The sequence below is a fragment of the Symphalangus syndactylus genome, chromosome 12 (assembly GCF_028878055.3).
Source record: "Symphalangus syndactylus isolate Jambi chromosome 12, NHGRI_mSymSyn1-v2.1_pri, whole genome shotgun sequence".
NCBI lineage: Eukaryota > Metazoa > Chordata > Mammalia > Primates > Hylobatidae > Symphalangus > Symphalangus syndactylus.
Window position 1 is genome coordinate 132930120 of NC_072441.2, and position 15519 is coordinate 132945638.

A 15519-nucleotide genomic window follows, 5' to 3' on the forward strand; every position below is an offset into this window, starting at 1 on the left:
AGTAAATGAGGTGATGTATGGAAAGTGGCTGGCAAATAGAAGTTCTCAATAAATAGGCTGGGTGCGGTGGCTCATGCCTGTAATCCCAGCACTCTGGGAGGCCGAGGCCGGTGGATCACGAGGTCAGGAGATCGAGACCATCCTGGCTAACGCGGTGAAACCCCATCTCCACTAAAAAATACGAAAAATTAGCCGGGCGTGGTGACAGGTGCCTGTAGTCCCAGCTACTTGGGAGGCTGAGGCAGGAGAATGGTGTGAACCCAGGAGGCGGAGCTTGCAGTGAGCTGAGATTGCACCACTGCACTCCAGCCTGGGTGACAGAGCGAGACTCCGTCTCAAAAAAAAAAAAAAAAAAAGTTCCCAATAAATAAAAACTCCTGGCCGGGTGTGGTGGCTCATGCCTGTAATCCCAGCACTTTGGGAGGCTGAGGTGAGAGGATCCCTTGAGGCCTGGAGTTCAAGACCAGCCTGGGCAACATAGTGAGACCTCATTTCTGCAAAAAATTAAAAAGTTAGATGGATGTAGTAGTGCACACCTGTGGTCCCAGCTACTTGGGAGGTTGAGGAGGGAGAATCTCTTGAGCCCAGGAGTTTGAGGCCACAGTGAGCTATGATGGTACCACTGCACTCCAGCCTGAGCAGCAAAGCAAGACCCTGCCTCAAAAAAAAAAAAAAAAAAAAAACCCAGCAAAAACAACCAACCAAATACTACGACTATTCAGTTTAGTTTCTTAGAAGAAGGACATTCCTCAGGGTGATTTCTGTTTAGCCAGAAAGCATCACATAAGACTGGGAGCCAGAGCCAGCTCTGGACCCAGGCAGATTCTCGTAACCGTTCAGGCACCCTAGGCACCCTGTGGCTGACACAAGGCATAGGTGTGACTGACATTTTCTGAACCAGCGTCTTCCATCTGCCAAGGCTGTCCCAGACACTCAACATCAAGGCTCTTTGTGACTAAGAAAAAGCTTTTGAGAGCTGATATGCCTGGCTCTCGGTGCCCCCTTCTGCAATCTGGAGTAGCCTCCCTACCTTCATACTGGACTTCCAGGTGCATCGTGTCCAGCACCTTCAGCACGCGGTCCACGATGCTGGGGTGTGTGGTCCCAACGATTGGCTGACCAGACAGACAACAGCACAAGGTGGTTAGTCTTTCTTTTTTTTTTAAAGATGGATCCCCGGCCGGGCGCGGTGGCTCACGCCTGTAATCCCAGCACTTTGGGAGGCCGAGGTGGGCGGATCACGAGGTCAGGAGATGGAGACCATCCTGGCTAACAAAGTGAAACACTGTCTCTACTAAAAATGCAAAAAATTAGCCGGGTGTGGTGCCGGGCGCCTGTAGTCCCAGCTACTCCGGAGGCTGAGGCAGGAGAATGGTGTGAACCCGGGAGGCAGAGCTTGCAGTGAGCCGAGATCGCGCCACTGCACTCCAGCCCGGGCGACAGAGCCATCTCAAAAAAAAAAAAGAAAAAAAAAAAGATGGATTCCCACTCTATCACCCAGGCTGGAGTGCAGTGGTGCGATCTCGGCTCACTGCAACCTCCGCCTCCTGGGCTCAAACGATTCTTCTGCTTCAGCCTCTGAGTAGCTGGGATTACAGGTGCCCGCCACCATGCCCAGCTAATTTTTTTTTTTTTTTTAGTAGAGACGGAGTTTCACCATGTTGACCAGGCTGGTCTCGAACTCTTGACCCCAAGTGATCCACCCGTTTCAGCCTCCCAAAGTGCTGGGATTACAGGCATGAGCCACTGTGCCCGCCCAAGGTAGTCAGTCTTTAGATCTTGTCTACCTGTTAGAAAGGAAACGCAGACTTCCAAACAGCCAGGTGCCTGGGTGAATGGGGGAGAGGGAGGGAGGGCAGTGGTGAGTCACTGGGCTTAGGCTGAGGCTGCCACTGAACTCTGTAGCTCAGGAGGCATTAAAGGAGGCTACCTGCTAGAGGTGCAGGAACAAGTCCGGCTACTCTGATTGTGGGAGAGAGGACACAGGGCAAGGAGAATGGAACTCATCCAAGATCCTAAAATCTTCTCTTCCTCAGGAACCTCATCCCATCAGACAGCCCGTTTTCTCCTCTCTCCTCAAACTTTACCCTTGCATTGGTTCTTTCTTTTAGCATTAAACATCCTCAAGCTCATCCATATTTAACAACATCGTCCTTCAACTCTGTCTTCTCCTTTGCTATTGCTCTTTTTTCCCTTTACATCTAAGCTTCCCAAGAGAAGCCACTTCTTCATCTCCTATTCATCCTTTGACAGGCTGCTGCGATTTAATTTTTCCTGCCATAGACAGTCTCCTAATTCACCAAAACTTTTCCTGCTGGGACTATCTTTCTATTCTACCTTTACTGAATGCCTCTGTTGCATCTGACCCCAGCTGATCATGTCCTCCTTACGGAAACTCTTTTCCCTTGATTTTCCAACCCTATTTTTCTTCTATCACTGTCACTGCCCCTTTTTTTTTTCTTTTCTCTTTCTTTTTTTTTTTTTTTTTGAGATGGAGTCTCGCTGTGTCTCCAGGCTGGAGTGCAGTGGTGCAATCTTGGCTCACTGCAACCTCCGCCTCCTTGGTTCAAGCAATTCTCCTGACTCAGCCTCCCGAGTAGCTGGGATTACAGGCACACACTACCACGCCCAACTAATTTTTGTATGTTTAGTAGAGACAGGGTTTCACCATGCTGGCCAGGCTGATCTCGAACTCCTGAACTAATGATCCGCCCGCCTTGGCCTCCCAAAGTGCTGGGATTACAGGCGTAAGCCACTGCGCCCGGCCCTGTCATTGCCCTTTTTCGAAGAGGCAGAGTGGTATGTGGAAAGAATAAGGACTTAGGAGAGGGTTGATTTAAATTCTCGCTTAGTAAACACCTTTTACTTAGCATGTGGCCTTGGATAAGTCACCTAACACACTTTCTTGAGCTCAGTTCCACCATCTTTGAAAAAGGGAGAATAGTATCTGCCTCCATTAGCTATAGTGAAGACCGAGAGAGAGAATGTAGATAAGCCCCTAACACAGTGGCTGGGATGTATGAGGCACTTAACTGGGAACTGTGGAAAGAAGATAATAATGATAATCTGATCTGTTTTTAAAATTGTTTTAGAGACAGGGTCTCACTCTATCACTCAGGCTGGAGTGCAGTGGTGCCATCATAGCTCATTGCAGCCTCGAACTCCTGGGCTCAAGTGATCCTCCCACCACAGCCTCCCGAGCAGCTGGGACTATAGGCACATGCCACCACAGCCAGTTATTATTATTTTTGAATTTGCCTTTTTTTTTTTTTTTTGAGACGAGTCTCACTTTTTTGCCCAGGGAGTACAGTGGCATGATCTTGGCTCACTGTAACCTCTGCCTCTCAGGCTAAGCGATCCTCTGAACTCAGCCTCCCAAGTAGCTGGGATTACAGGTGTGTACAACCACGCCCAGCTAATTTTTGTACTTTTAGTGGAGACGGGGTTTCATCATGTTGGCCAGGCTGATCTCAAACTCCTGACCTCAAGTGATCCGCCCGCTGCAGTCTCCCAAAGTGCTGGGATTACAGGCCTGAGCCACTGCACCTGGCCTGATGGTTCATCTTCTATGCCCTCTTTACTAGGCACAATGTCTTCATATGCTCACCATGCCCCAAATTCGGTTTCACTTGCATCCGAGGGTACTGTCTGAGAGAAGGGCAAAAGCCAACAAGAAAAAAAAAAGCCTTCCCCAGCACTGGAGATCTGGCCTCTTCACTTACATGCTGTCTACAAATGCACCATTATTCTTTCCCTATCAAATCGACTCCTTTAATCTTTTCTACAGCCCTTTCATCATCCTTGTTGCTTGTCTCAACCACTTTTAAGTCTGCCAACATCTTTCTGATTCTTAAGTAAACAGGACAAATCACTCTGCTGGGAGGCATGAACTCTCTGCCCTACCTTGGCCTTCTGGAAGTAATGCTGATTGAACAACAGACATGCAGTGGGAGGCTGAGCTCCGTTTCTCATGCCCGTGTGGAGTGCAGCTGCGGAAGGTAATTGTAAGATTATTGCATCTGAATCAGAACCACAGGAGCATGCAGCCTTGGCTCACCTGGGCAGTCCTGAGAGTCTGCAGGGACAGCTGCTGGGCTTTGGGGGACTCGCAGGGCAGCAAAGCTATTAGACCTTTATACACTTGATTTTGATACTTGGGATTGCCGTGGACTAGAGAATCCAACAGAACCTGCACTTCCTCCTGGGTCTCTTCTGACTTAGACTTTGCCAAAAATTCTGCTATGGATCGTACACCTGAGCAAAGAAGAGAGGAAATGCTAAATTGGAAGGGATTTATGAAAATAATCCTCACTCAAGATTACATAATATGAATAGGATTAAGAGCTCTTCAACCAAGCCTGTTCAACCAAAGCAAAATTGAGGCTTGGTTCTGATGTTGCATCACTGTCTTGTTTACCTTAGAGCTATGTGGCTGGAGGATTTTGTTTCAGCATAGGCATGTCAAAATCTGTGTTTTAAAGTTTAAAATGGCTCTGCACAATTCACAAATAAAACATGCATTTTTTTATTGCTATATGATAACACTTGTTTGTGGTTTTTTTTTTTTTTTTTTTTTTTTTTTTTGAGATGGAGTCTCTCTCTGTTGCCCAGGCTGGAGTGCAGTGGTGCAATCTCGGCTCACTGCAACCTCTGCCTCCCGGGTTCAAGCAATTCTCCTGCCTCAGCCACCCAAGTAGTTGGGACTACAGGCGTGTGCCACCAGCCTCGGCTAATTTTTGTATTTTTAACAGAGACGGGGTTTCACCGTGTTAGCCAGCATGGTCTCGATCTCCTGACCTCGTGATCCACCTGCCTTGGCCTCCCAAAGTGCTGGGATTACAGGCGTGAGCCATGGCACCTGGCCATGATAACACTTGTATAGCACTCAGCAGTTTGCAAAATGGTTTTATAAATACTAACTCACTTAATCCCAGAAACCATACCGAGAGGAAGGTGTTACTCCCACTTTATGGATGAAGACACGGAGGCTTTGAGAGGCCATGGGGTAGATAGGCAGGAGAATCTTGATGAGAATGCAGGGTGGGAAGTGCTTTGAAAAAGGGAGATGTGGGTTGGGCGTGGTGGCTCACGTCTGTAATCTCAGCACTATGGGAGGCCGAGGCAGGTGGATGGCTTGAGTTCAGGAGTTCGAGACCAGCCTGGTCAACATGGTGAAACCCTGTCTGTATTAAAAATACAAAAATTAGCTGGGTCTGGTGGCACACGCCTGTAGTCCCAGTTACTGCGGAGGCTGAGGCAGGAGAATCACTTGAACCCGGGAGGCGCCGAGACTGCGCCACTGCACTCCAGCCTGGGCTACAGAGCGAGACTCTAACTCAAAAAAAAAAAAAAAAAAAAGAAAAAGAAAAAAGAAAAAGAAAAAGGGAGATGGGGGGGATGGTATCTCTTTTACATGCCTCACTTGGAGCACTTCATAGATTATATTAAAATTATTGAGCCGAGTGTGACGGCTCATGCCTGTAATTCCAGCACTTTGGGAGGCCAAGGTGGGTGGATCGCTTGAGCTCATGAGTTTGAGACCAGCCATGGCTAACATGGCAAAACCCCGTCTCTGCTAAAAATAACAAAAATTAGCCAGGCATGGTGGCACATGCCTGTCATTCCAGCTACTTGGGAGGCTAAGGCATGAGAATTGCTTGAACCTAGGAGGCAGAGGTTGCAGTGAGCCGATATTGCGCCACTGCACTCCAGCCTGGGCGATAGAGTGAGACTCCGTCTCAAAAAAGAAAAAGAAAAAAACTAGATTATTTACTTTTCTCACCAGACTCTAAACTCTCTGAGGACAGGAACTATATTGTATTCATTTTTGTATCCCTAGCATCTGGCATATATCTAGCATACAGTATTCAATAATTTTATTTCAATTTTATTTTATTTTATTTCCTTTTTTTGTTTTTTTAAGACGGAGTCTTGCTCTGTAGTCCAGGCTGGAGTGCAACGGTGCGATCTCGGCTCACTGCAACGTCCACCTCCCGGGTTCAAGCGATTCTCCCGCTTCAGCCTCCCAAGTAGCTGCCATTACAGGTGCGTGCCACCACGCGTTTGAATTTTTTTTGTATTTTTAGTAGAGACAGGGTTTCATTGTGTTAGCCAGGATAGTCTTGATCTCCTGACCTCGTGATCCAACTGCCTCTGCCTCCTAAAGTGCTGGGATTACAGGAGTGAGCCACTGCGCCTGGCCTAATTTTTGTATTTTTAGTAGAGAGGGGGTTTTGCCATGTTGGCCAGGCTGGTTTCAAATTCCTGACCTCAGGTGATCCAACCACCTCGGACTCCCAAAGTGCTGGGATTACAGGTGTGAACCACTGCGTCTGGCCTTCAATTTTATTTCTTGAGTTATTCATAATTCAATTTCTTTCTTTCTTTCTTTCTTTCTTTTTTTTTTTTTTGAGATGGAGTTTCACTTTTGTTGCCCAGGCTGGAGTGCAATGGCACAATCTCAACTCATCACAACCTCTGCCTCCTGTGTTCAAGCGATTCCCCTGCCTCAGCCTCCCAAGTAGCTGGGATTACAGGCCCCTGCCACTGCACCAGGCTAATTTTTTTGTATTTTTAGTAGAGACGGGGTTTCTCCATGTTGGTCAGGCTGGTCTCAAACTCCCGATCTCAGGTGATCTTCCCGCTTTGGCCTCCCAAAATGCTGGGATTACAGGTGTGAGCCACTGCGCCTGGCCTCATAACTCAATTTCACAAAAGATATTGGGCCACAGCTCAACAAATCTTTGAATGGATGCCTGAAAGAGGATATATTTAAAAAGGAGAAGTATTTCTAAAACCACTACTGAAAAATGTGAGCAAATGATGAATCAGGAGAATCATAAATCTGGGTCTTCCAGTGGTGACATGGACAGGAGCACAAAAAGCTTCCTGTTCAACCAGTTCCATGATGTGTTTTTCCTATAGCAGTGGTGGGTTCTGCCACCATTTCATTCAGGCCCCTAGGGAGACACATCTTGTCACACACAGTACCCACCATAGCTTTCACAAATAAGCTCCTTGTATGTCCTGCCAGAGTTCGCAATAACCTGAAGTAGTTTGACAGATTCCTTCTTGGCCTCCTCCTTGATCTTCTCCAGCCCAAGTATTTCCAAGAGTGTTAGGACACCTCCAACCTCAAGAAATTCTATAAGGTACCGATTACTGTCCAGAGGGATAGAAAAGTAGAAATAAAACTCTTGTCAAGTTCCTTTGCACTGAGCTTTCAAAGAGATCCCAAGGTCCCCTCTTCACATACTTTGCCCTCCTATCCAGGAAATGTCCATAGGTAAAGTGACACAAGAGTGTGGAAATTCTTCCTTCCAGCAGGAAAGACTGGAATTACATACTAGGGACAGTTCTTGGTTTTGCCATTCCAGCATCTCTTCTCCTTCTTCTTGTAAATACCACCTCAACTGTCACTTGGGGAATCAGCTCTCTGCCACTCATGGGCCATGTAGTTTTGGTGGGGTGAGGAGGTGACGGTATGTCACCCTTCTGACTGCAGAAGTTTGGGGCTGGGCATGGGATCTAAATTGGTCCAATGAGGCTCAAAGCCTGGGACTTTCTTGGGAAGCTGTGGAAAGGATCTGCTCTGTTTTTGGTATGTCTAGAACTCCTGAGGACCATGGCATATGGAGGTCTATGAACACAGAGGAGAAGAGACAGAAATGGGGGAAAAGACAGAGAAGGAGGCCAAGTACTGATGACATTCAGCCCTGGATCTAGTTAGGGCTGAAATATATATTTCTACCCTCTGGGTTTTTCCAGTTAAGTGAGCCACTGATTTTCCTTTTTCTGAGTCCAGTATGAGTTGGTTTTCTGTAATTCACAATGGAGAGGGTGCTGACTAGTTCACTGCAGAGCAAGGGATGGGGAGCAACTAGAGCAGGATCCTGGTGGACATTACCTCTGGGCCCATCCCAAGAGCTACAAGGAACCCACTGCTAACAGGAATCCGTGGCCCTGGGTGGTGTGAATGCCAAGGACATCATGAGCCTGAGATGCCACTGAGACACCCAGAATCACGCTAGAACAGAACTCACCTGCTTACAGCTGATAAGAAGATGCCAATGGACCTGAGAAGCTTTTCTAAACATGAGTCAGTCATATAGCTGTATGACACGTTAAAGAGTGAGTTTCAGGGTGGTTTTTCACACAGAAGCCAGAGCCCGGGCCTGATCTCTGGTACCACCCAGGGCCCAGGGTGGCCAAGTAGCTGAACTGTGCCTCTTTACCCTGAGAGGAGCTACCAGCTGAAGGGGAAGTGGCAGTACACACAGGGTTGGGGGAAGAGGGTGCTGGCTGTTCACTGTTCTCCAGGAAGCTCCTCTGTGGCAGTTCAGCCACCTTGGCTCTTACAGGCTTTCTAGGGAACAAGGAGGCTCTGATGAATTAAGGGTCCCTGGAGAAGGCTGGGGGTCAATATCTCAAACCTCTCTAAGCCATGCCCATTGCATCCTTGATCTCAGCATAGTTCATGACTTTGTGCCTCATTCTTAGATTTCCCTAAAAAGAACCAGCTTCATCATTAATTCTCAATTTTTGTACTTGTTCAAAGTTTTACACTGGAGGTCACTATCCTTATGAAGAATTGGCTTTCTAACAAGAATAATAGGAGATGGTGGAAAAATTAAACTCTGATTTAAAACAACCTCAGTATTTAATGTTATTTTTTAATGTGAGTCTTTGCAAAAAGCCTCATTATAATAAAGTACCCAAAGCACGCATCAGCTCAGATACAAGGTATGAAATCAAGCCACAACAGAAAAGGAACCAGTCAACAATTACTAGGCTCATAACACATCAGAGGCTCTTAGAACACTTAAGAAATTAGCTGAAATTATTGCAGCTCATGGAGGATGACTGAGAGCTTCCAAGGCTGATAAAGGCTAATGTAATGGGTTGGAGGTAATGGTGCTTTGTTTGGGTGGGGGGTGTGTGAAGCAAATTATCTCTGCTGCACCCTGGTTCCCAGGATGCCAATAGAAGTAGAGACAGATTGGCTCATTAGGAAAAGCTCTTTACTGCAAAAATAGTGTTTGCCCTGGAGCCAGGCTCCCCTGCCTGTTGCTGCCATAGCTGGGGCCAGGCAGCAGCCCACATGGTGGTGGTCTTATTATTCCTACATTGTCCCCACCCTGCTCCCTCAACCTCTGCCCCTCTTCCTGCCTCAGTGCATTCTCTACTTTTTCTTCAGGCTAGGCTGACCAACTTTTGTTTTTGTCACCTTCTGTTTCCTCTGTCCTGAGCTAGCCTTTTTTTTTTTTTTTTTTTTTTTTGAGATAGGGTCTCACTCTGTTGCCCAGGCTGGAGCACAGTGGTGCAATCACAGCTCACCGTAGCCTTGAACTCCTGAGCTCAAGCAATCCTCCTGTCTCAGTCTCCTGAGTAGCCGGGACTACAGGCACGTGCCACCATGCCCAGCTATTTTTTTCTGTATTTTTTTTTTTTTTTTTGAGACGGAGTCTCGCTCTGTCACCCAGGCTGGAGTGCGGTGGCGCAATCTCGGCTCACTGTAAGCTCCGCCTCCCGGGTTCAAGCCATTCTCCTGCCTCAGCCGCCCGAGTAGCTGGGACTACAGGCGCCCGCCACCACGCCTGGCTAATTTTTTGTATTTTTTAGTAGAGATGGGGTTTCACCATGTTAGCCAGGATGGCCTCGATCTCCTGACCTCGTGATCCACCCGCCTCGGCCTCCCAAAGTGCTGGGATTACAAGTGTGAGCCACCGCGCCCAGCCTTTTCTGTATTTTTTGTAGAGGAAGGGGTCTCACTATGTTGCCCAGACTGGTTTCGAACTCCTGAATTCAAGCAATCCTCCTGCTTCAGCCTTCCAAAGTGTTGGGATTGCAGGCATGAGCCACTATGCCAGCTTTATTTTTTGTTTGTTTTTTTCTTCCTTTTTGTGGAGAATGGAGTTTTGCTATGTTGCCTGGGCTGGTTTTGAACTCCTGGGCTCAAGCGATCCTCCTGCCTCTGCCTCTCTTAAGTATTGAGATTACTGGTGTGAGCCACCACCCCCAGCTAGTCTTGTTCTCATAGTCACTCACTATACATATTTCTGGTCTATTATTTCCAGGAATTAGTTCCAGAACACATTGTTTGATCCTGGATCTAGAGAACATGGGATGAAGAAGCAATGTTGGGGCCACAAGGTCAGCAGTAGCTAACAAGTACCAGCTCCTACTGTGTGCGGGGCACTGTGCTAACTGCTTTGCTTGCATTGTCTCATATCATCCTCGCCATGGCCCTCCAGTGGGTGCTATTAGCATGTCCATTACTTCCTGAGTAACATGAGGTAACAATCTCAGGTCAATAACTTGTCCAAGGTTCCACAGTGAACTGCTGAAACCTGGATTTGAACCTAGGCAGTCTGACTATGATTCTAACTCTTACTGTTAGGCCTTCTGGCTTGTAGACAAATGGAGGGAGGGGGCTTTGCATATGCACTCCCAGTGTGGTGTCGCAGGTGGAGCTGTGGTCTGCACGGGCCACTGAGTAGGAGACACGATGGCGTATAGGCTTTCGAACAGACACCCAGTTCTAACCTTATCTCTACCATTTGCTAGTAAATTACTCAATCTTTTCAAGGCTCATCTTTCTTATCTATAAAATGGAATAATACCAATCACCTATTAGGCTGGGTGTTAGGCCCAAATGACATAATATTTGTATAGTATATATCTCAGTGCCTAGAACATAAAGACTCAATAGGCTGGGCCCAGTGGCTCACATCTGTAATCCCAGCACTTTGGGATCCCAGCACTGAGGAGGGTGAATCACTTGAGGTCAGGAGTTCAAGACTAGCCTGGACAACATGGTGAAACCCCGTCTCTACTAAAAATATAAAAATTAGCTGGGCATGGTGGTGCACGCCTGTAATCCCAGCTACTCGGGAGGCTGAGGCAGGAGAATTGCTTGAACCTGGGAGGTGGAGGTTGCAGTGAGCCGAGATTGCACCACTGCACTCCAGCCTGGGCAATAGAGTGAGATTCTGTCTCAAAAAAAAAAAAAAAGAAAAAAGAAAAAAACTCAATAAATGGTAACTAATTTTATCATTTAATATATAAATCCTTAGTTTTACTGATCTATTCTGAAAGTTCAAGTTTGAAAAGAGGGTTTAGGCTTATTGGGACTATGTGGTAGTCAATTTTGCAAAAAATAATGATGCTATGATGCTATTATATTGACTTGTTTTCCTCTAAAATCTACCATAACTGGAGGGCTGAGTAGGAGAAGTGGGTTTGCTAATTCAAAACACTGTTATCATGTCACGCAGTCTATTTTATCTGTTGTATGACAAGGCTGCAAAAAGTTAGGGAATTATGAATAATTCTAGGTGTAGAACACTGAATCTACAACTGTTCAGTAAAAGCATGGTTCATTCATTTAGTAAGCACTGACTGAGTACCCACTGAATTTTAGGCACTATGATTGGCACTTGAGAAAGGAAGAAGAATGATGTAATGCCTAATGTAATAAGTGCAATGACCAAGTAAGAAAAGCACAGAATGCCCAGACACACTGACATTTAAGTGGGGGATTGGAGTGGGAGAGATCCTGCAAGAGCAACTGAGAAACAGTGGGAGAAGGTAGAAGAGAGGACAGCTTAAGCAGAGGCAGTAGTCAAGCAAGGCCAGGACTAGGGTGAGTTGAGGTAGGCACTTGCTTGGGGTCTGAAATTAAAAGGGGCACCAAAAAACTCAGTAATCAAATAATACTTCAATGCACTATTTAAAATAATCAAATTAATATAAAAAGTCCATGGTGGGCCAGACATGGTAGCTCACACTTATAATCCCAGCACTTTGAGAGGTCAAGGTGGGAGGGTTGCTTGAGCCCAGGAGTTTGAGACGAGCCTGGGAAACAGCAACAGCAAGATCCTGTCTCTACAAAAACATAATAAAATTAGTTGGGGGTGTGGTGGTGCATGCCTATAGTCCCAGCCACTTGGGAGGTTGAGGTGGGAGGATGGCTTGAGCCCGGGAGGTTGAGGCTGCAGAGCTGTGATGGCACCACTGTACTCCAGCCTGAGTGACAAAGTGAGAGTGAGACTCTGTCTCAAACAACAACAACAAATCCATGATGAGATGAATAAGACATCACAGTGTTAAATAGACAGGATCTGACCCTGCACCTGTATGACCCTGCCTTACTTATCTCACCCTGTGGCCAAATGGAAAATATTGTCCAGTAAGACAAGGAAGGAAAAAGGAACTCTAGATTTGGCAACAAAGCTAGGGACTTGGTGAGGTTAGTGTCATGAGTTGTGGGGACAGGAGCCAGGTTATAGGCAGCAATGTTTCTCAAAGCATAACCCGTGGACCACTGGCACTAGAGCCACACAGAGTACTTGTTAGAAATAAGGATCCAGGGTTCCACCCTCAATCTACTAAAGCAGAACCTTGGGAGTGCGGGTGGATAGGTAACTGGTTATCTGCATTTTAAACCTCTTTTATGCACAATAATATCTGAGAACAGACTGGGTGTGGTGGCTCACACCTGTAGTCCCAGCACTTTGGGAGGCTAAGGTGGGAAGATCGCATGAGGCCAGGAGTTTGAGACCAGCTTGGGCAACATAGCAAGACCCCACCCATGTCTACAAAAATTTTAAAAACAGAAAAATTAGCTGAGTGTGGTGGTGCACGCCTATAGTCCTATCTGCTTGGGAGGCTGAGTTGAGAGGATCCTTTGAGTCTCCAGGAGTCTGGGGCTGCAGTGAGCTGTGATTGCGCTGCTGTACTCCAGCCTGGGCAACAGAGGAAGACCCTGTCTCAAACAAACAAACAAACAAAAAAAGAACATTTGGGTAAACCTACAGATGTATTCCATCGTTATTCCCTGTGTTACAGGTCTGAGTCTGAAAAATAATTTTATCAATAACTTAAATGTAAGCAAGAGAGCAGTGTTTACTTAAACCTTTAATTCTGCCCAGCTGCAGATGCTGGGTCATTCATTCCTCTACTCAGCAAACATGTGCCAGGCGTTGTGCTACATGTTAGAAATACAGAGATAAGTAGAACAGATGCGATTCTTGCCCACAGAGATCTTAAAATCCAGTGGGGGGAAAGAGAGATAATAAGCAGGTAATAACAATAAAATGTTATGATTATTAAGGCAGAGGAAGTTTATGAATATATATAAGAAGGGAACCTAAGCTAGCCTGGGACTCAGAAATGGGCCTCCTGAGAAAGTGATGTTTAAATTGAGACCTGAATAATAGAGTAGGAGTTGGTCAAATAAGGAGGGAGTTTATTTATTTATTTTTCTAGAGATGAGGTCTTGCTCTGTCGCCCAGGATAGAACACAGCGGTGTGATCATAGCTCACTGCAGCTTCAAACTCCAAGGCCTAAGTGATCCTCCCTCCTCAGCCTCCCAAGTAGCTGGGATTATAGGTGTAAGCCACTGTGCATGGGTCAAGGAGGGGGTTTAGAGAAGGCGAGAGGGTTCAGGCAAGGAGAGAAATATACAATAAAAGGGTCTGAGATAAATCCGTAGTGCCATGGGCACACAGAGCAGGAATATCCTCAAATCCACCTATAACTTGAACTATCACTTTGATGGTGACCAGATCTGTCTTTAGCCTTGACCTGCCTCCAGGGATCCTAAGCACAGACATCTCAAACTCAACATGTCCCAAAACAAGCTTATCTACCCTCAAACTTACTCCTCTTCTTATGTTCTCTTCCACATAACGGCACCCTATTCCCCTAGTTTACTAAGCCAGATATGTGACACTCATCTTATGGCATATGAGTGAAGATGGATATATGGGTATGGAATAGTTGGATATATAGGTATGGAACTCAGATTCAAGAGAGAAATTTGGGCAGGGATACTTATTTGAAAGCCCTCATACAAGAGTGGTGTTGAATCTTGACAATGAACTAGTCCCTCAGGGAGAATCTGAGAGTGAGTAGAGAAGAGGGACAAGGATGGAATCCCAAGGAACAGCATTTAAGGGGTGGCTGAAGAAGCGCAGGAAATGCATAGAAACCAAGATAATCGGTATCAGAGAAACCAGGAGTGTCTTGAGAAGTGGGAAAGATTGATTGACAAATGCCACTGAGAGGTCACCTATAAGGAGATGCAGTCCCTGGGTTTTGCAACTGGAAAAACGTGGGTAACCTTAGCAAGACCTGCATCAGTAGAGCGGGAGGCACCGAAGTCAGATGGCAGCAAGTGGAGAAAAGGGAGGAGAGGAAGCAGAGACAGGGAGACTCAACAACCTTTATTTTTATAATTTTTAAAAAATGTTTTAAGATGGAGTTTGTCTCTGTGGCCCAGGCTGGAGTGCAATGGCGCGATCTTGGCTCACTGCAACCTCCGCCTCCCGGGTTCAAACAATTCTCCTGCCTCAGCCTCCCAGGTAGCTGGGATTACAGGCATGTGCCACCATGCCCAGCTAAATTTTGCATTTGTAGTAGAGATGGGGTTTCCCATGTTGGCCAGGCTGGTCTCAAAATCTGCCCACCTCGGCCTCCCAAAGTGTTGGGATTACAGGCATGAGTCACCATGCTCGGCCCCTCAACAACTTTTTCAAGAAGCTTCATTGGGCACGGTGGCTCATGCCTGTACTCCCAGCACTTTGAGGTCAGGAGTTTGAGACCAGCCTGGCCAACATGGTGAAACCCTGTCTCTACTAAAAATACAAAAATTAGCCAGGTGTGGTGGTACATGGCTGTAGTCTCAGCTACTCGGGAGGCTGAGGCAGGAGAATCGCTTGAACTGGGGAGGTGGAGGTTGCGGTGAGCTGAGATTGTGCCATTGCACTCCAGCCTGGGCCACAGGGAGAGACTCTGTTTCAAACAAACAAACAAAGAAACAAACAAACAAAAGAAGCTTCACCATGAAGGGCAGAAACTGGGATTGGGTGGAATATAGATTTGAAACAGGGATTCAATTTTATTTTTTAAAGTAGAAGAGATTTCAGCATATATAAATGCTGAGAAAACGCTGGTTATGAGGCAAAGGTGAAAGCTATAGGAGAGAAAGAAGAAGGAGATAGGAAGGGGTTCAAGTGCAGTACAAATAGAGGATTAGCCCTAGACAGGAGTTATACCTACTTCAACTCTGATGGGAGCAAAAGAGGTTAGGGGTGAGAAAGAAATATAATTATAGGTTGGGAAGACAGGAAGCTGACAGAGTTCTTGACTCTGAGGATTTTTTCTTATCACTTTTTTTTAACACCAGATGTCCTGTTCTAAAATATCAGAATCAAGAGAAAACTCCTTTGACAATCTCCTCTCCTTTCCATTTTTGAAGGTTGTCTAATTTTTTTTTTTTTGTTTTGAGACAGTCTCACTCTATTGCCCAGGCTGGAGTGCAGTGGCATGATCTCGGCTCACTGCAACCTCCGCCTCCCAGGTTCAAGTGATTCTCCTGCCTCAGCCTCTTGAGTAGCTGGGATTACAGGCACCTGCCACCATGGCTGGCTAATTTTTGTATTTTTAGTAGAGACAGGGTTTCACCATGTTGGTTAGGCTGGTCTCGAAATCCTGACCTTGTGATCTGCCCGCCT

General features: G+C 46.4%; 1 protein-coding gene across 17 annotated transcripts in view; it reads right to left on the reverse strand.

The window, feature by feature from the left end:
- The window catches only part of ARMH1 (armadillo like helical domain containing 1), a 53228-nt gene that overhangs the window by 21035 nt on the left and 16674 nt on the right, over positions 1 to 15519 (reverse strand). For 15 of the 17 annotated variants that reach the window (XR_008652904.2, XR_008652903.2, XR_008652906.2 and 12 more), the window contains 4 exons: positions 8043 to 8111; positions 6995 to 7161; positions 4058 to 4254; positions 1031 to 1115 (listed from right to left, as the gene is read on the reverse strand). Coding sequence is in view for 12 of the 17 variants with exons in the window: in XM_055255330.2 (XP_055111305.1) it covers positions 1031 to 1115; positions 4058 to 4254; positions 6995 to 7161; positions 8043 to 8111 (518 nt within the window). In the remaining 5 variants the exon portion in view is untranslated. Of the gene's footprint in view, positions 1 to 1030; positions 1116 to 4057; positions 4255 to 6994; positions 7162 to 8042; positions 8112 to 15519 lie in introns of those variants that run through there. The other 2 variants (XM_063627659.1, XM_063627660.1) reach the window with 2 other exon arrangements.